Source organism: Hemitrygon akajei, chromosome 5, assembly GCF_048418815.1.
Source record: "Hemitrygon akajei chromosome 5, sHemAka1.3, whole genome shotgun sequence".
NCBI lineage: Eukaryota > Metazoa > Chordata > Chondrichthyes > Myliobatiformes > Dasyatidae > Hemitrygon > Hemitrygon akajei.
The window spans coordinates 164,097,239-164,117,098 of record NC_133128.1 but is presented as its reverse complement, the minus strand read 5'-3'; the positions used below and the strand labels follow the sequence as shown (position 1 = coordinate 164,117,098).

Here is a 19,860-nt window from a genome sequence, read left to right as displayed (position 1 = left end):
CTCCAACTTCCATTCTGCCCTTAAATTCACTTGGTACAATTCTGATACCTCCCTCCCCTTTCTTGATCTGTCTCCATCTTTGGATGAGAAACTGTCGACCGGTATCTTTTATAAACCTACTGATTTCCATGGTTACCTTGACTATATCCCTTTCCAGCCTGTCTCCTGCAAATATGCCATTCCTTTATCTCAGTTGCTTTGTCTCTGCTGCATCTGTTCCCAGGATGAGGCTCTTCTTTCCAGAACATCAGAGATGTCCCCCTCCTTCAAAGAAAGGAGTTTCCCTTCCCCCACCACTGATGCTGCCCTCACCTGTATCTCCTTCATTTCCTGAACATCTGCACTCCCCCCCATCATCCCATCACCTTAATAATGATAGAGTTCCTTCTGCCCTTACCCATCACCCCATGCACTTCTGCATCCAACACATTCTCTGCAACTTCCACCATCTCCAAAGGTATCCTACGAACAAACACATCTTTACCTCTTCCCCTCCACTCTCTGCTTTCCATTCTCCATGATATCCTTGTTTTCATCCCTCACCACTAATCTTCCTGGCACATATCTCTGCAAGCAGCCGAAGTACTACACCCGTCCATTTACTTTTTCCCTCATCTCTATTCAGGGCCCCAAACAGTCCTTCCAGGTGAGGCAATACTTCACCTGTGAATCTGCTTGGGTCGTCTATTTTGTCCAGTGTTCCTGATGTGGCCTCTTCTACTTTGGTGAGACCTATTGTAAATTGGGGATCTGCCTTGTCAAGCACCTTGCTCCACTGACCAAATGCAGAACTTCACAGTGCCACAAAATTTTAATTCTGATTTTCATTCCTGTTCTGATATGTTGGTCCATGGCCTCATCTTGTGCCACACTCAGAGAAGCAACATCTCATATTCGGTCTGGGTAGCCTCCAACCTGATGGCATAAATATTGATTTCTCCTTCCGTTAAAAAAATGCCTGCCCCCTTCTGATCCCCACACTGACCTCTTACATCATCTCGCTGCCCATCACCTCCTCCAGGTGTGCCTCCTCTTTCCCTTTCTCCTACAGTCCACTATCCTCCCCTATTAGATTCCTTCATCTCCAGCCCTTTACTTTTCCCACACACCTGGGTTCACCCATCACCTTCTAGCTATCATTCTTCCCCTTCCCCCACTTTTCTGGCATCTCCCCCTTTTCTTTCCAGTCCTGAAAAAGGGTCTCACCCAAAACACACTGCTTGTTCATTTCCATGAATGCTCCTGACCTGCTAAGTTCTGCCAGCATTTTGTGTATGTTTTGGATTTCCAGCATCTGCAGAATTCCTTGAGCTTACTACTATACAAAGGCTGGTAAATGTTTGGAACTCTTCCATGTCATTAGCTGATTGGAAGCAAAGCATGCATTTCAAATCCAAGATTTCTGACTGGCACAGTTTGAAGACAAGTGTGTGAGGGGTGGAAGAGCACGGGGAAGCAAAAAGCAGATTAGAGCTTAAAAGGATGGTGGAACAGTTCTAGGAGGTTCCTATAATATTGTCCTTTTTTCCAATTAAAATGCCTCAATCTGTGATCAGCATCTTCAACTCTATTTCTCTTCCATAAATTTTGTTTGTATCAATAATCAGTCACACCTTGATTTTGTCTCCTTTCATTCCTTCAATAGTTTTATGGACTTGACCTGTCCTGGACAAGCACAGATAAAATCACAAGGACAGAACGGTTCAGAGGTGCAGCATGTCACCAAACAACCTTCACGAGCTTCTACAGATGTTATTGAAAGTATCCTGACTTATTGCATCATGGTTTGGTCTGGCAATTTGAATGTACAAGAACTTCAGTGCAATGGAATCAGCCCAATGCATCACTGGCACATCCTTCCCGACCACTGGAATTTCAGTATCTACATTAGGTGCACTTCAATAAACCTATCATGAAAGCTTACTGCCATCTGGCCCATGTAATCTCCTTGCAGCTTCAACTGGACAAGAGGGACAGAAGCCTGAAGTCTCACGTCATCATTTTTAAGCACAGTTAGTGTCCTTCAACCATTCAGATATTGAACCAACCTGCACAACACTTTTCATAATGGCTACTTTGACAACTTTGTACAACAATAGCCCTTGTTTTTTTAATCCTAATTGCATTTTTTTTGCATAATTTGCATTTAATTTGTTTTTCTTGTGTCTCTGATGCTGCTGCCAGTGTGCTTTTCATTGCACTAGTGTATAGGGCAATAAACTCAGAGTTTAACTTAATCTTTAACAACAAGGCTGCCACCAACAACTATTTCACTATTTCTACCATCCACCTGCCTGGGTTTAATCATATTCTGTTCAAAATCTGTCTCATGGGAGACAACTCTCAAGATACTCACAAAGTAGTTTAATTCTTCTTAAGCAAAATCTTGCTGGATTCCTCTATGATGAAGGCATAGGTTCACCTTTTCCTGCTACAATAAGTGATTTTCTTACAAAAATTTGCCATCAGTATTTTTATATCTTTTTAAAAGCTATTTCATCATAGTCTTGACTAGACAACCATCTATTTCATATTCTGACAGAATAACACAAACCAAAACTGCTTTACTTAACAATCAACAGTTTGCAGGCTCTCCTCCCCAAACCTGTACTCAAATGTTTTCCAGTCACTGTTCATCCTCATCTGAATTGGAGCTAAGGCCACGCAGATATTCCACGTTTCTCTTACTTCCCACTTCTCCCCCAAGCTCATACTAGCTTCAACCCACTTTTCTGATGGAATCTAATCCTGTAATATCTTTTCTTTTATGTTGTATGACTTCCCCTCAAGTTGTTCCTTTCATCATCAAATATGCTGATATGAAAAATATCATTCTTGGACCCTTGATGTCCTGACCACAAGAGAAAATTAGCACATATTTACCATTAACACATTTACTTACTTATCAATAAAATCATCACTGTTTCTTGTTCTTGGAATGTTATCTGCATGACGAAGCAGCCAGATAATTTCGTCACGTGCAAAAGATAGAGCCATGAAGACAAAGAGTGCCTACAAGGAGAGAGCCTGAATTACAATTCACAAAATGGAATAATGTTCTGCTAGTACAAACTCTAAGCAGATATACTGTTGTAGGTGTCCTGACTAGCTGCACAATGTTCTGGTATGGCAAGCTGAACTGAAGCTGCAGCATTAGTGGACTCTGCCCAATACTTTATGGTCAGATCCCTCCCCAGCACCATTTGTAGATAGCACTGCCTAAAAACTGGCACATCCAAAGATCCCCACTTTCTGGGCTACACCATCTTTTGCAGCTAGCATTGGCCAGGAGGTACAGAAGCCCATAGTGGCACAGCACTAGGTTCAAGAACAGCTACTTCCTTTCAGCCATTTGGTTCTTGAACCATCTCGCAAAATCTTTGTCACCACTACAGTTCAGAAATTCTGACCACTCTGATCACTTTGCTTTGAAATGGACATTTTTTGTTCCATTTATTTCTTTTTGTAAAATTTGTGTACAATTTATGTTTATTTTTATTGTGAATACTGCTTATATGGTGCTGATGCCTGTGATGTTGTTCAACTTTGACTTTGAAAAGCCAAAAGACCAAGAAACTTCACAAGAGGCAAAAATAAATTCTGGCTGCTTGCCATTAGATGATGTTGGGATAATAGTCATATCTACCTCAAGATAAAAATATTCTGAGCTCAAAACCTCAATACAGGTATTTCTATTAGAAAAAATGAATTATACAAATAAAGAGTGCTAAAAAAATCTACTTTCAAAACACTTAAGTTGTACTAGAGGACTGGCAATTTAGTTATTTTCAAATGCTTATTTCTGGGATATTATTTTGAGGCACTGCTTTTGTCCAAATTCACTTTAAATATGTTCACATAAATTGGTAGGTAGTAATCTTAGGGAATAAAATTTTCTGAGAATTATCAGGTGTAAGCTTGAGAAACTAAGTTTGTATAGCAAAACATCTTTGCCCAAGTCAGGGAATGAACTCCAGAACAAGTGCATTAATATCCACTTCCTGTTAATAATGCAAAGGGCATCATTCTTTTTTGCTACAGATAGTGAAGTATAAACAGTGCTTTCTAATATTCTAAAGCTTGAACTCTACAGGAATAAAATAAATCACTGAAATATAAACTCAGTACCTTTGGACCAAGTAATCCAGGTTGGTCAGCAAGAACAGTGGCTAGCTCTTTTAAGGCAGACCGCAAAAACTTGCGTCGTTCTCTATGAAGTGGTCCACTAAAGGGGACAAAGTTCAAATGAATGAAAACTATTAACATTCAGAGACAAGCAAAGAAGGTGAAACATGCAAAGAAGCGCACACTGAATCCACTACACTAACTACTAAATTGGATCTACTCCAAGTTGTCTACCATGGCAGATGCCATTTTTTTGGAGTCTTTACTCAGCTCTGGAACAACTGAACAATGAGGATACATACATCAAGATGTTCTTCATTGACTACAGTTCAGCATTCAACACCATCATCCCCTTGAAACTCATCCCAAAGTTTCAAGACCTAGGCCACGGTACCTCCCAGTGTAAATGGATCCTCGATTTTCTCACTTACAGATCCCAGTTAGTATGGATTGGCAACATCTCCTCCACAATCACCATCAGCACATGTGGGCCACAAGGCTGTGTGCTTAGCCTAATGCTCTACTGACTTTATACCTTCGATTGTGTGTTAAATCCAATGCCTTACTTAAGTTTGCTGATGACACCACTGTTGTTGGCCGAATCAAAGGTAGTGCTAAATCGGCATATAGGAGAGAAACTGAAAACCTGACTAGTGTTGCCAACCACAGCAACACGCACAACACGCTGGAGGAACTCAGCGGGTTCGGCAGCATCCGTGGAAATGAACAGTCAACGTTTTGGGCCGAGACCCTTCGTCAGGACTAAAGAGGGAGGGGGCAGGGGCCCTATAAAGAAGGTTGGGTGGGGGAGGGTGGGAAGAAGGCTGGTAGGCACCAGGTGAAAAACCAGAAAGGGCAAAGATCAAGGGGTGGGGGAAGGGAAGCAGAGAGGGGATAGGCAGGAAAGGTGAAGGAGGAATTTAAGGGGAAAGCACTATGGGTGGTAAAAGAAAGTGGAACCATGAGGGAGGTGATAGGCAGCCGGAGGAGGAGGCAGAGTGAAACTGGGATGGGGGAAGGGAGGGGGAGGGAATTACCGGTATTTGGAGAATTCAATGTTCATGCCAAGGGGCTAGGGACTACCCAGACGGTATATGAGGTGCTGCTCCTCCAATCCGAGTTTGGCCTCATCATGGCAGTAGAGGAGGCCATGTATGGACATATCCAAATGGGTATGTGAAGCAGAGCTGAAGTGGGTGGCAACCAGGAGATCCTGTCTGTTGTGGCAGAGGTGAGGCCAAACTCAGGTTGGAGTTTACTGGTTTACAAAAAATACTGGTTTTTCACCTGGCACCTACCAGCCTTCTCCTTCTCACCCTCCCCACACCTTCTTTATAGGGTCCCTGCCCCCTCCCTCTTTAGTCCTGACGAAGGGTCTCGGCCCAAAACGTTGACTGTTCGTTTCCACGGATGCTGCCCGATCTGCTGAGTTCCTCCAGCATGTTGTACGCGTTGCTTTGACCACAGCATCTGTAATGTACTTCGTGTGGTACCACAGCAACGATGTCTCATTCAACATCAACAAAAACCAAATAACTGACTACTAACTACAGGAGATCGTAGTCTTTTTCTGTTGACCAGTGTCAAAAAAGCCAAATAAAATCCACTGTAATCCAATGTTGTAAAACAATAAAACATCCAAGGGTAGTGAATGCCTTTTATAGGCACTGTATGTGAGCAGCTGGAGTTTAAACCAGACAAACATGAGGTGTTGCACATTGGGAGGCTAAATGGAATGAGTAAAGATACACCTAATGGCAGACCCCTTCCTCCAAGGGGTGTGAATAATTTTTCTAGGCACTCTATGTATGTGTGTGTTATACATAGTCACGATATACAACCCCGAGATACATTTTCTTGCAGGCATACTCAAGAAATCCATAATAAAAAATAAAAAAATTTTAAAAAGCTTTTCCTGATAGTTTTACAAGCTGAGCTTTTAACCGGCTACTTAAGCAATTGACCTCCAAGAGGACAACAATCTTGTTGCTGGATTTGGAGGTTTTTGTGTCTCGGTGACCCGGAGGACGATGTTGGCTGATGTCAGGGATTTCTGCTTTGGCTCTCAGTAGGGTCACCCATGCCAAACAGGTCAAAGGGTAGAGGCCAGACTAAGAGTCCACCAGTCCTCCAGGTTTGGGGATTCAGCTCAGGGCCAAGAACTCTAAATTGGTAAACCAAAATTGTTATAGAAACAGCAATGAAGGATTGTACTGCATCAGAGCGCAATGGTATTCCTGAGACTCCATCCAGGACTTGTGTGAGTGGCACGTTTGAAAACCACAAGGAAACCACTGACATGATGAAGGATGCCCTGAAGGCTGCCAGAGATGGAGGACCTTCAATGCTGCTCTAAACACCAGTGGTGTAATAGGCAGTAAATCAAGTGATAGAATTCTATGATACAAGGTCCTGATACTTCAGGAGAACAACTACCTCCAGGATATTATATGCTACCAAGACGCCTTTCTAAGTTCAAAACTTTTAGTGTAATAGGTAACCACAGCAGTGAATATTAGCAAAAGGCCTTACCCAGTTGATGCTCAACTGGCCAGATATCTAACTGTCTCTTTCAAAATGGTTTCATTAGATTTGTTAGTATTAAATGACTTCTTAATCAATTCCAAACATTAGATATACTTACGCATGTGACAATGCAGTCTCCCGACATTCGCGAATATCAGCTATGCGTTTGTTGTAACTATGAAAAGTAAAGTATCAGGCTGTGAACACCACAGTAAATGTTGGTTAAAAATTATTTGCAAATCTAGAATAAACATAACGAAATCCACACTAGAGTCAGCCAAGTAGTGCCGAGTAACTTGACAAGTCATTTGGAGGAAGTAAATTTTTAATTTAAAAAATTGAGAAAAATATTTAGATACAGTAAACCAGATTTCTGAATCACCAGATCATTATCTAAGAATTCAAAACTGTTGATGGTTCAGTCTCTAACTCCCTCTCCACTCACTGGAAACCCTACTTGTCACACTCCTTTTCAAATTACACTATAATAAATGTTCCAATGAAGTTGGTAATAATTTAAAAAAATACATATAAATGCTGAACAACTGTTAGAAACAATAGTCCAGAAAATCTGCAAGTCTGGCACCAAAGTCCCATGTATCAGATTGTTGTAGTATTTTGTATTGGAACTAGACCATGGACTAATGTTACTTTGATAGTTGTGGTAATTTTTAAGATTATTCTGTTAGGTTTACAATTAATTTCATGGATTCATTTTGGAAATGCAAATCCCAAAACATGAAGGTTTTTTTTAAGGAAAAGATGAATAACTTCTTGGAAATTTGTATCGATATCCAGTGATGAATAGTTAAGTATTTGGAATTAAATCAATATAGTAATTCCAACTATGTGCCACTTTGCATTATGTTCCTAGGTTTGCCTGAATTTTCCATTTATTTCAATAACATAAAAAATACAGAAACATTTGTAACAGGCACATGTATAGAGCTTAACGTGGGAAACTTTAGAAGTAATTTTTAAAAACTGGCCAATTCAGAAGCAACTACCTCCAGGATATTATATGCTTTTCATAGCCCACAATTAATGCTTACCTATAAGAAAATAAAAGTTGCTAATAAATCGCCAAGACTTAAATACACTGTAAATTAGGATTATATAGTAAACAAGTATTCTCTCCAGAGTTTGATCACAAGATCTATGGGGCATGTAACTGCATAATTAACCTTGGAATTTATTCACAATATTGTGAAACATCAATTTTTGAATTAAGTTCTGTTGAGTCATGTTCACCGAATTAATCCATATTCCTCTTGAAACTAATTCTGCTCCCAATATTCTATTAGGAACAATCACAAATACATATTGTTCGAGAATTTTGACAATCTTTAGACCAGAAATATGGTGCAGGAGGAGCTGACATTATTTCAGTGGGTAGTTCTCACTATTTATAGCCAGTAAATCAGTTTGAAGCAAATCTCATGGACCAAGTTTTTTCCTAAAGTTCAAAATCCACTGTTAAGGATATGCAATCTAACAGCACCAATCATAGGTCAACATCTCCAACGATATGGTCGGTTTGCTGACCAGTCAGTCAGCTAATAAGACCATCAGAAGCAGGCCATTTGGTCCACCATTTCATCAAGGCTGATCCATTATTCCTCTCCGCCCTAATCTCCTGTCTTTGCCCCCTACCCCTCTGCCTCTACCTTAAATGTACCCAATGACTTTTTTTGGAAAATAGATATTCTTATTTTAATAATCTCTGGTCCCTGACTGCTCAAAGTGAAGCAGAAGCATTTAGAAGTCCAGGCATGGAAACACATGATGAACGTTGTAAATAGTAGAAAGGTACACAACTGCAAACTCCATACCCATAGCATTATAGTAAATGTCTGCAGTTCTCATACTTGACCTCATCAGACATGATTCTAGCACAGTTTCAAGAGTGTCAAGCACAGGCAATTTGCTTCTTCCAGGAATTTCAGGTCAATGATATGGCACAATCGGCAGATGTTTATATTACACTGAATATTTGCAATAAAATAATGATGATCTTGATTAATTTTGTGACTTATTTTGTACCAGTCACCAGTCACATTCCACAACATTGTTTCATTAGTGTATTCTAAAAAAGGTTACCCTTTTATGTTCATGAACAAGTCTTCTGCAACTTTGTGAACATGGAATACTTCATCTCTGAATAGAGCAAGACAGGAACTGCTCTGCAGTGCAATTTTCCACAGGTTTAGAGCTGCCGAATCCGTGTTCAAGTTTCCATGGCACAGGATAAAGCCAACTAATATGGAGATAAAACAAGTCTTTGTAATGCATATGCATGAAACAGATAAAAATATTTCAGACTCCTAGAAATATTTTGCAACACAGTATCAGTGCTACAGTTTGCAGCTCCAGTTTAAAACATCAACTATTTAATCCGACTTGTGATCCTCCTCAACACACATAAAATGCTGAAGGAACTCTGCAGGCCAGGCAACATCTGTGGAAAAGAGCACAGTTGCTGCTTCGGGCCTAAACTCTTCAGCAGGACAGTCTGAAACATAGACTGTAATCTTTTCCATAGATGCTGCCCGGACTGCTGAATTCCTCCAGCATTTTGTGTGTGTTGCTTGGATTTCCAGCACCTGTAAATTTTGTCTTATTTGTGATGGGATCCTCCACCTTTCCCTACACTCCCCAGGTGAAGGAAACTGATAGGTACCTGACAAATAACTGATCTGCCACTCATATACTACAAACACCTACATATGGTTCAGGTTACAGTATTTATCTTCTCAAATCATTTTGCAATTTTAAAAAAATCTGTATAGTAACAGTACAAAAATAACATGATATCTTTGAGTAACTGATCATTGCATTTATCTGATTCTGGAGCGCCTAAGCCATTTGATCCTTTAGAAGTTTAGTTTACTAAATTGCCCTGCACATGAAAATTGAAGGAGTATACAATTAGTGGGTTCCAATATTTATGAGATGCCTAGGTGATAACACTTGGCAAAACAATGCAAAATAGTGGTAGCCCTGTTACCAAATAGCTTTAAAACCAAGTACAACTCACATTTTTAGATACAATTAAAAACTGGTATAATCAACTCACACAATACAGGCGGCCCGTTTTCCAAACTTTCGCTTTACTACACCTCACTTTTTCAAAAGGCCTACATTAGTTACCTGTTTTTGCTAGCCAAAAAGTGTTTTCACTTTTACGAAAAAAGGCAGCGCACGCGCTCCAAGCAGCCAAGCTCCTCCCCAGGAACTGCACTCTAGCTGCCATAGCTTAAACACGTGTCTGTGAGCATCTGTGCTTTATCTCGATTTATTTTGTGAATCTATTGGCAAGGTGAATTCCAAGGTATCAAAAAAGCCTAAGAGAGCTCGTAAAGGTGTTACACTTTTACGCATTATAAACTGGACGTAAATAAGCGTTTTGATCGTGGCGAAAGAAGTAAGGACATTGTCCATGTGTTGAACTTGCCTGCGTCCACCATTCGCACTATTTACATGCAGAAAGAAAGAATTTTGAAAGCTGCCGATGTTACTGTTGGTTCTGCTCGTAGCAAAGTGGTCTCTCTTAGTCGGCATCCAATAATGGATAAAATGGAAAGTCTATTGCTTGAGTGGGTGTACAAAGCGTGGTGTTCCATTAAGTTATCTTATACTAAGGAGAAATCAGTCAGTCTTTTTAATAAGCTGCAACAGAAAACATGGACGATGGTGATGAAAGTGTTGCGAGTGGAATTTAAAGGTAGTCATGGGTGGTTTGATCGATTTTTGAGGCGACAGCAACTTCATAGCTTAAAGGTTACTGGAGAGAGTGCTTCCGCTGAGAGTGTTTCTGCCCAGAGTGCTTGCATGAGATTTTCGCTACGCTTGACAGTGCTGCAATGATTGTAGAAAAGTATTTCTACTTTATACAGGCTGTTTAGGTTTTATGTGTTATTTGGTATGACTTGGTAGGTTATTTTTTGGGTCTGCGAGCGCTCACAAATTTTTCCCATATCAATAAAAGGTAGTTGCGTCTTCGCTTTACACCATTCCGGCTTACGAACCATTTCATAGGAACGCTCTACCTTTGGATAGCGGGGGAAACCTGAATACAAATTCTTTTGATATGTACTAGCTAATGCCCTGATTCTGCTCATTTGTCTTATGGCATTACACACTTAGTGGCCTGTACCTAATAAGTGACCACTTAGTGCATATTTGTGAACTTCTGTTGCTGTAGCCCATCCCCTCAAGGTTCAACATGTGTGTTCAGAAATGCTCTTCTACAAACCACTGTTGTCAAATGTGATCATTTGAGCTACTGTTGTCATATCAGCTAGAACCAGCTTAGCCATTCACCTCTGACCTCTCTCATTAACAAGGTGCTTTTGCTCACAGAACATCCATTCACTAGATGCTTTATGCATTTTGCAGCATTTTCTGTAAACTCTGAATACTGTGTGAAAATCCCAGCAGATCAGCAGTTTGCAAAATACTCAAACCACACTGTCTGGCACCAACAATCATTCCACAGTCAAAAGACACTCAAAACATTTCTTTCCCATTCTGATGTTTGCTCTCAATAACTCAATGTCTGCGTACCTTTATGCACTGAGTTACTGCCACATGATTGGCTAATTAGATATTTGCAAAAATGAGATGCATAGGTGTACCTAATAAAGCAGCCACTGAGTGTAAACGCAAATGTAAATTGACATACCCATTATCCAGGATGAAACATACTATTCATGATGAAAACAATCCCCTAGTTGACCAGTTGTTGAGATACAGGATACACTCACTCAGCTATGCCTTCACTTAACTTAATAAATAGGACTGCTATGTTGTACGGAAAATATTAAATCCTATGCACAATATACAGCTTAATCTTTCAGTGCCTGATGCAGACAGCAAAAGTAAAAGTTCATCCTCTTGGCTTGAGGTTTTATACATTTGTTGAAAAATTCTGCCTCTGCTTAAGACAAAATGTGTAGAGTGGTTGTAAAATCTAATTAAGGTATATGGGAAGTACGCAGTTCAATTACGATCTTTGCTGCAGTTAAAAAATTAAAAGTGTGATAATTTCTGTTTAATATTTTTCAGTTGAAAGTTTTACAATCTAAAAAAACTTGCTATTTGCAATTTTTAAGTTCTGCTTCAACTAAACCAGTGCCATTATTTGAAGCTACTGCACCCTGCTGATGTAAATTAGTAGCAAAATCAAAAGGTTTCATAAGTGAAATATAAAAAATGTAGAATTGCCAAAATTATATGGAATATTAGCTAGCAAGGTTTGCCAGTTCTATTTAAGAATATAGTACTGTGTAAAAGTCTTAGACACATGTAAAACAAATCTGTAAAGCAAAGATACTTTCAAAAACAATTAAAAGTTTTAAAATATATATTTTTAAAAAATAATAATAAATAATAAGCAGTAAACAGTAAAAAACTAAAATTAATATTTGGTGTGACCACCCTTTGCTGTTAAAACTGCATCAATTTTCTTCAGTACACCGTCATGCAGTTTTATAATAATTGGCTGGTAGGCTGTCCCAAACATCTTGGAGAACTTGCCACAGTTCTGCAGACTTTGACTATGTCACTTGCTTCTGTATCTTCAGGTCATCCCAGAGAGCACTGATGTTGAAATCTGAGCTCTGGAGGCCATATCATCCATTTTCTTTGCTTTTCTGTTCTTTTCACTAAAGACGGTTAAGACTAAAGACAATAAAGACGGTTCTTTATTACCTTTGCTGTGTGTTTGGATTCATTGTCCAGCTACAGAGTGAAGCTGAGACCGATCAGACGGCTCTTTGATGGATGAGAATCTGCTTGTACTTCTCAGCATTGATGATAACATTAATTCTGACCAGATCACCAACTCCATTTGCAGAAATGCAACGCTAAACCTGCAGAGAACCTCACCGTTCTCTGCAGATACTCATCCATGTAGCTCTCTTGAACTCTATGGGCAAACCGCCTCCCGTTTGAGCCAAAAATGTCAAATTTTGACTCATCAGTCCAGAGCACTTGCTACTATTGTTTAGAACTCAGTCTTTGTGCTTTTGTGCATTGGCAAGTCCCTTGGCTTTTGTGGTAAACTATGTGTATACCTGCCTGGACACGCCCCTCTGCTGACTGCTCCTGTGGCTCCTCCCACAGACCCCTGTATGAAGGCAATTGGAGGCACTGCTCCTCCCTCAGTCTCCAAGATGTCGTGGTCACGTTTGCAGCTAATAAAAGCCTATCTTTTGCCTCTCGTCTCCGAGAGTTATTGATGGTGCACCAGCTTTGTTTCCACTTTGGAAGAATGGCTTTTTGGCAGCAACTCTTCCATGAAGATCACTTCTGACAAGACTTGACTGGTTTAATGTATCTCTTGTCTGCTGCACTCAATTTCCATGGCTGACCAACCCTGCCTGTTTCTTTATGCTTCTTCAGAGGAGTTCGGACAGCATACCTGGAAACCCCTGTCAACTGCAAAATTTCTGCTTGGGAGAGATCTTGCTGACGCAGGATGTCCATCTTGCATCTTGTTGCTATGCTTATACTCAATCTTGCCATGGTGTGTTGTAGTGTACTAAATTTTGTAAAAATATTATAGTCTGAACAATTCCAAATGACACTTTACCTCCTTGTAAGGTGCGTGTACAAGTTAAACACTGTACATTTGTTAAATGTTTGTTAATAACCTCTGGATTCTTTCTTAGCCTCAAGGCACTAGTGGCATGAGAAGAACAAAGAGTTTATCTGCCTTTGGGTGCCTTTGCTATGCTTGTGGATTGAACCCTAATTAATTGATAACTTTTCCCTCGGTTCTTGGGACTTGATCTAGACAGAGGAATCTCAATCAATCAGTGCCCAGGATCGACCCAGGGTGATTTCACGAATTGGAATTTGGAGTTCCCCCAACACCAGCAATCAAGTCTGCTGACGACAGCAACGATCAAGAGGTAGCTACGAAACATGAGCCCTGAAATCTTTATGGAAATCTTTGTAACTCACTATGTGGTATTTATTGTGACTTTCTGTTTTATGATAATAAATTAGACTTAAATACTTTGTTGTGCTTGTACGCTTACCACCAAATTTCCTGGACATGCGAATTGGTCTGGGTGTGATCATCCCAGCCCATCACACATGCTGCAAGAATCAAAGATCTGAAGGTTAAATGGTCACATTTGCCACACCCTCACCTTTTACTTTGGTTATTCTTTGCTCAGTTTAATTCCTTCTACACCTGTTTCTGTTTCAGTTAATCAGTTTAGTTCACTCAGCTCATTATGTCATTGATCATCAGCTTCCTGTTTGTTATTTTTGTTTAACCATGCACTGGGCTATATACCTACCAAGTAATCCAGCTTTTATTTGAAAAGTGGTCTATTACTTTGTTACTTTCTTCACCAAATACAAACATCTCTAACATTTTTTGGAAAATAAATATTTGGAAATCTAAAGTTTGCTCTTCTCTACTGACACACTAATGCAGAAGACAAAAAAATCTAAAACAACATTTATATAAAATTCTAGGGCATCCAAGACTTTTCCACAGTATTGTATGTCTTTAAGCAGTAGAGAAGGCATAACATTGCATTTGCACTTAATACTTACAAACAATCCATTTTTCCATTGTGTCCAAAGAAAGGTATTCACATGGCATCTGAACAAAAGAAAAAACAGTTTCATAATTGTTTAAACTGCTATCAAAAGAGGCTGAAAGTATACAATTTAATTTACCGTGTCAGATTGTGCAGGATTAAGCATGGTGCTGGGAGCACTGATCAGACTTAATAACTGAGCATTTCTCCATTGTTCTGCTGAAAGGTTCCGTCGAGGATAAACCATGTGGAGTGAAATTAGTGCATCCGACAAAGACTTCAAAAAAAAGGGGAGAAAGATACACAGCAGTATTACTTTCAAAAATATTAGAAAAATAATTGGAGAGCTAAACATAAAAAAACATGAAAAAAATTTGTAAAGAAAAATGATGTATTTGTCTTACTTTACTGTGTGGTACAAATTCTTCCATCATTTTCTTTAAGGGGTTTTCATAGTCCACAATCATCTGCCCAAGTCTTGGATACTCACGATCACTATCAGAAAAAATATTACATGGGCTATTCTCAGTAGCAAGTCAACTAGATATCAGTATCTAACATCATACTATTTCAATTACTGAATGCTTATGAATAACGAACCATTCTCATGTTAGCTGTAGTTGATAAGTTCTCAAATAAAAGGACTGAGGAAGCTGAACAAATATTGACAAGATCAAATGAAACACAAAGGGCAGGACTCAGCACTCAAGCTGATCCATTTCAATGCTTTACATTCTGGTCCACAAGGCAAGGAGCACCAGGATGGTTCTAACTCTTCAAGCATGACCAGAATCTCTGCTGAACTGCCATCCAAATGAGGCTTCATGTTGTTAATTGAATCTGTGCTTTTGGACTTCAGGTGTCAATGCTTACCAGAGCCTATGCATGCTGAATGTCAATTCAGGATGACAATATTTCCTTGGCATCCAACGATGCAAGCCAACCATTGATGTTGAATAGTGAAGGATGCCTTTAATATTAAAGATTCGGTCAAAATGCTAGTCTGTACGGACAGTTGATGCTGACAAAACGCTTTAAAGACTTGAGCTAACAGCTGAAGAGGAATGTTTTCAGTGCAAAGTTAATGTTTAAAAAAAAAACCTTTAGAAAACCCTTCCTAAATTGTTTAGCACTGAATACTGAAAACACTGAAACGCAGTAAGAATTTAAGGATTTACTGAACATCATTAATAAGTCTTCAACATTTTAATTTTGTATATATTTTTTTTAAACTTTTTTATTGCGTTTTCAAGTAATTACTTTTATTCTGTAATTACTTGAAAATGCAATAAAAAAGTTTTTAAAAAAAATTTATACAAAACTAAAATGTTAACTATTTATAAAAAATATAAAGTTTCAATTGCCCGAGAGCAATTTTCAAAATTTGTGAGAGAGGCTCTTATATCCAGCAATCCCTAGGAAGCTCAATAAAGAGTAATTTTCTGCAGAACCCAGAACCAACAAAAAACACAAAACTTAAAACAAACTCAAATGAGCAACACTTCCTGATCGTATTATCCAAATGCTTATGCTTCTGAGCTTTCTCAACTAAGGGTTTACCCAAAAGCTGCTAACGTTTTTAAAGCACACCATGACATCAACTGCAGCAGTATTTGCCTTCTGAGAAACGACACTGGGAATCTAACATCTTACTATAAATGTCACCAAACCTTGGTTCTTTAGAAATACATCAACATGTTTGGTTATGTTATTACGTATTTCTAATACTGGACGTTTGGACTTCTTAATATTAAATTTCTAAGCCTGTCAATAAATATTGTAGTTAGACTATGTTTCAAAATTATTAAGGGAAAGACATTTCCCTTTTCATTCTAATCAACATAAATTTTTCAAACTACGATTAAATAAAAAACTGAAAGTATATTACCCTGCTTTACTCCTTGCAAACTTTGCTCAGTTAAAATAGGAACAAGCCCACTGGTCCTACCTTCAATAAAAACAGTTGATTCATAACACAGGTATAAAGATGACTTTAAATATTTGCCAATCCCACAGCAACAAAATGTCTTGCCAATTAGTTTTTGTCTGACCAAATCATAGACTTAAGCCAAATTGATATAAACTGCAGTGTTCTTAAAGTGAAAATTAAACAACTGGAAGAACTCAATGCTGAGCAACATTGTTGTTGGCAAAGAGGTGGTTGATGGTTTGTGTCAAGACCCTGTATCAAGACAGATTGCAGAGGGAAGATATCCATTACAAAGAGGTAGTGAGAAAATGCAAGACAGAGGCTGGTAGCCAACAGGTTGAACTAAATCTGTCGTAGGCTGAGGGAAAGGGGAGGAGAAAGAGACGTGGAGGAGAGGAGATGATAGGCTTATGGAACAAAATGGAGAAAGGGGATGGAAAACATGACCCAAGGAAGAACAAACCTGGGTATATATAGTAGGTATGTGGGTGGTGCACTAATAAAATCAGGTCGGGAAGGGGTGATGAGTCCAGGTAATGGGGAAGTGGTTAGAAAAGGTGAACAAAGGGAGAGAAAACTTGTATGAACTGCTGGGAGTAGGAAATGAACACAGGGGAATGGATAACTTAATGGAAAAGTCAAATTTTATGTCATTGGACTGTAATCTAAACAAGCAGAGAGTATGTGGTGCTGTTTTTCTTTGCATTTGGCCTCACCATGACAGTGGAAAAGATGAGGTCAAGCAGATCATTGTTGGAACTGGGAGAGGAATTGTTATAGCGTGTGTCCGAAGGAGGTGGCCATGTAGAGTAGGAGGCAGTTAAATTGTACAAAGTCCATGCTATTATTGCCTACAGTTCATAAAAATTATAATACAGCAATTTATCGTGTCTGAAAGACATGTGACATTGGCCAGATCACCCTTGAGCCGTCTATTTTTTTTAAACCAGTTTTGTGTCCCAAGATATTGGCTTATACAACATCACTGATTCAAATATTTACTGGCTGTTGTTTAACTGGACAGTTCTGCAGAGGGACGAGATCATGAGTAGCATGTGTCACTGTATCCAAAAATAAATATGTAATGGAGAGATACTAAGGAGCATTGAAAGATGGCAACAATTTCAAAACAAGCAACCTTCGTATTGTCTTCAAATTCTCACATATTTTATACTGATGCAAACCACACACTGTGACCCACGGCTTGTGGAGACGATTAGTTATTCAGCCGTAACAGTGACTTCACTGCCTTGAAGAAAAAGGCAATACAGTCAGCAAGGGTTAACCGGAAAGAATAGGCACTACAGGATGTCATTACCTCTGTGCTGGATTTTTCTGACCTGCATCAGAACACCATTTGCTTAGGGTTAATAACAATGTGGAGAATTATACAATCAGTAATAAATAGTATATTTTCTCCACTTGCTGGTAAATCTACTCTAGAATAGACGACACCTGTAACTGCCCTCCTGGAATGGTACACAGCAACCTGAAATACTTCATACAAGTCCAGGTGCAAATGAAAGGAAGCAGCATTTTTAAAATGTGGTCCTCACTTCTGCTCTGATATTAATGCTATATTATTATTTTTACAGGGAACATCCATATTGATGCACAGAAATCTCAGTTTCCTGCCTAGGTTCATGGTCTGATCTATTCTATTAGCTTGCCACATTCTGTGTGCTCTCTGCTCATTCTCTCAAGTATGCTGTACTGCAGCCTGATGCTTCCCAATACGGAAGCAAATAATTTGAACAGACGCCCAGTCAACAGAACTTCATAACATGCTGCATACACAAAATTCTGGAAGAACTCAGCAGGCCAGGCAGCATCTGTGGAAAAAAGTGCAGTCGATGTCTTGGCCCAAAAAGCTGATTGTACTTCTTCCCCTTCCCCCCCCCACCCACCCCACAGATGGTACCTGCCTGCTGAGTTTCTCCAGCATTTTGTGCGTCTTGCTTGGATTTCCAGCATCTGCAGATTCTCCTGTTTGTGATTCATAACATGCTGCACTTCCTGCAGAATCCCAAGATGTACATCTACCAGAATGCACCAAGCACGCATGGATTTGCAGCAAAAAAAACCCTCACAATTAAGTCATTAACAATTCCTTCAAATTCTGCTGAGGGGTTTCCTTCCTACTGTTCCTTCAGCTTTGCATGTTTAAGAGTGAGCACTGACCTTAAACAGCAGGACTGATATCAAATCAGCAAGGCTGACTGAATTATTCCTCTGCATTCTTCTGATGGGTATTCAATACACTCATACCTGCCCAATAACAAGGCAGCACAGGATCTGCAAGTGCCATTCAGGAAAACACACTGCACTTACAATGGCCAAATAATACAGCAACCATTCTGAATTTCATGCATACTGTGGAATTGATAGTGTGATGCAGCTTCAACAGCTCAAGTACAAAATCAGCCTAACCAATTTGTACAATATGGTGTTTGCAACTCACAGAACAAGTTTTCTGAATTATATTTAAGGTTTACGCAATAGAAAATGCCTAGGCAAAGAACAATGTCAACACAGAGTCTGATAATTTCACATTTGGGACCAGTGAATTTAACTCACAGAATTTAATATAAATTAAATTAATTTTTGACATTATAATCTAAACTAATTTGGAATTGTTACCATCAGAATTTAGGCCGAGATAGCACTTCTTGTAGCAGCACACTTGCAAGTGTGAATACGTATGAATTCTGAGTAATAAACTCAGTTTCCATGAACTACCAGTCATTTCCAATTAGCTTGTAAAGAATATGAAAGTTATATTAAGTAGGTCAAATCAAGCTCTGCAAAGTTACTGATCTGCGTGACACCTTGCCCCTATGTCCTGTTTATTATTCATTGTAATGCCTGCACTGTTTTTGTGCAATTTACGCAGTTCTGTGTAGGTCTGTAGACTAGCGTAGCTTTTTCTGTGTTTTTTTTACATAGTTCAGTCTAGTTTTTGTACTGTGTCATGTAACACCATGGTCCTGAAAAACATTGTCTCATTTTTACTATGTACTGTACCAGGAGTTATGGTCGAAATGACAATAAAAGTGACTTGACTTGGCGTAAGAATCAAACTCTGACAGCAATGTCAAGTTTCAGCATAATTAAGTCATACCATTCTTATAGTTTAGCTTCACAATTTATTTTCTTCCCATCAAATGCTTGTATCATGATAAAAGCATTCAAGATATACAATTATGAAATATATTCAAGTGATACAAGATTCAAATTGCCATGAATCAATATTAATTTACCTCACATAATCATCCAAATACTTAAATTGAATTTAATAGAGTAGTTGAATCTTTAATGTTAATAATCAAGTTAAAGGCTACCTGACGAAGGGTCTCGGCCCGAAATATTGACAGTGCTTCTCCCTATAGATGCTGCCTGGTCTGCTGCGTTCCACCAGCATTGTGTGTGTGAAAGGCTACCTGATACCTACTTTCCCAATCACTAATATACAAACCGCATCAATATTAAAATGTTTATATTTTAAATACAGATTAGCACTCACCTTGCTCCATGCAACATTTCATGTGCATAATTGTAGAGTCCTACTATTGCCTTCCGCTCTTCAATACGGGATACCATAATCATTAGTGTTGTATAAGTTACGACCAAGTCCAAATAATTTTTGGTTAAATCAAAATTGACAGTCTGGAGTTAGAGGGAAGACAAAAATTAATAAAAATGGTTGTTGATTGTATA

At 39.0% G+C, this 19,860-nt stretch overlaps 1 protein-coding gene across 5 annotated transcripts in view; it reads right to left on the bottom strand.

Moving 5' to 3' along the window:
* The window catches only part of nckap1 (NCK-associated protein 1), a 162,624-nt gene that overhangs the window by 102,813 nt on the left and 39,951 nt on the right, over positions 1 to 19,860 (bottom strand). For all 5 annotated transcript variants that reach the window (XM_073047054.1, XM_073047055.1, XM_073047056.1 and 2 more), the window contains 8 exons: positions 19,667 to 19,809; positions 14,618 to 14,708; positions 14,353 to 14,490; positions 14,227 to 14,275; positions 8,752 to 8,908; positions 6,770 to 6,826; positions 4,129 to 4,225; positions 2,903 to 3,012 (listed from right to left, as the gene is read on the bottom strand). In XM_073047054.1, the coding sequence (XP_072903155.1) occupies positions 2,903 to 3,012; positions 4,129 to 4,225; positions 6,770 to 6,826; positions 8,752 to 8,908; positions 14,227 to 14,275; positions 14,353 to 14,490; positions 14,618 to 14,708; positions 19,667 to 19,809 (842 nt within the window). The remainder of the gene's footprint in view (positions 1 to 2,902; positions 3,013 to 4,128; positions 4,226 to 6,769; positions 6,827 to 8,751; positions 8,909 to 14,226; positions 14,276 to 14,352; positions 14,491 to 14,617; positions 14,709 to 19,666; positions 19,810 to 19,860) is intronic.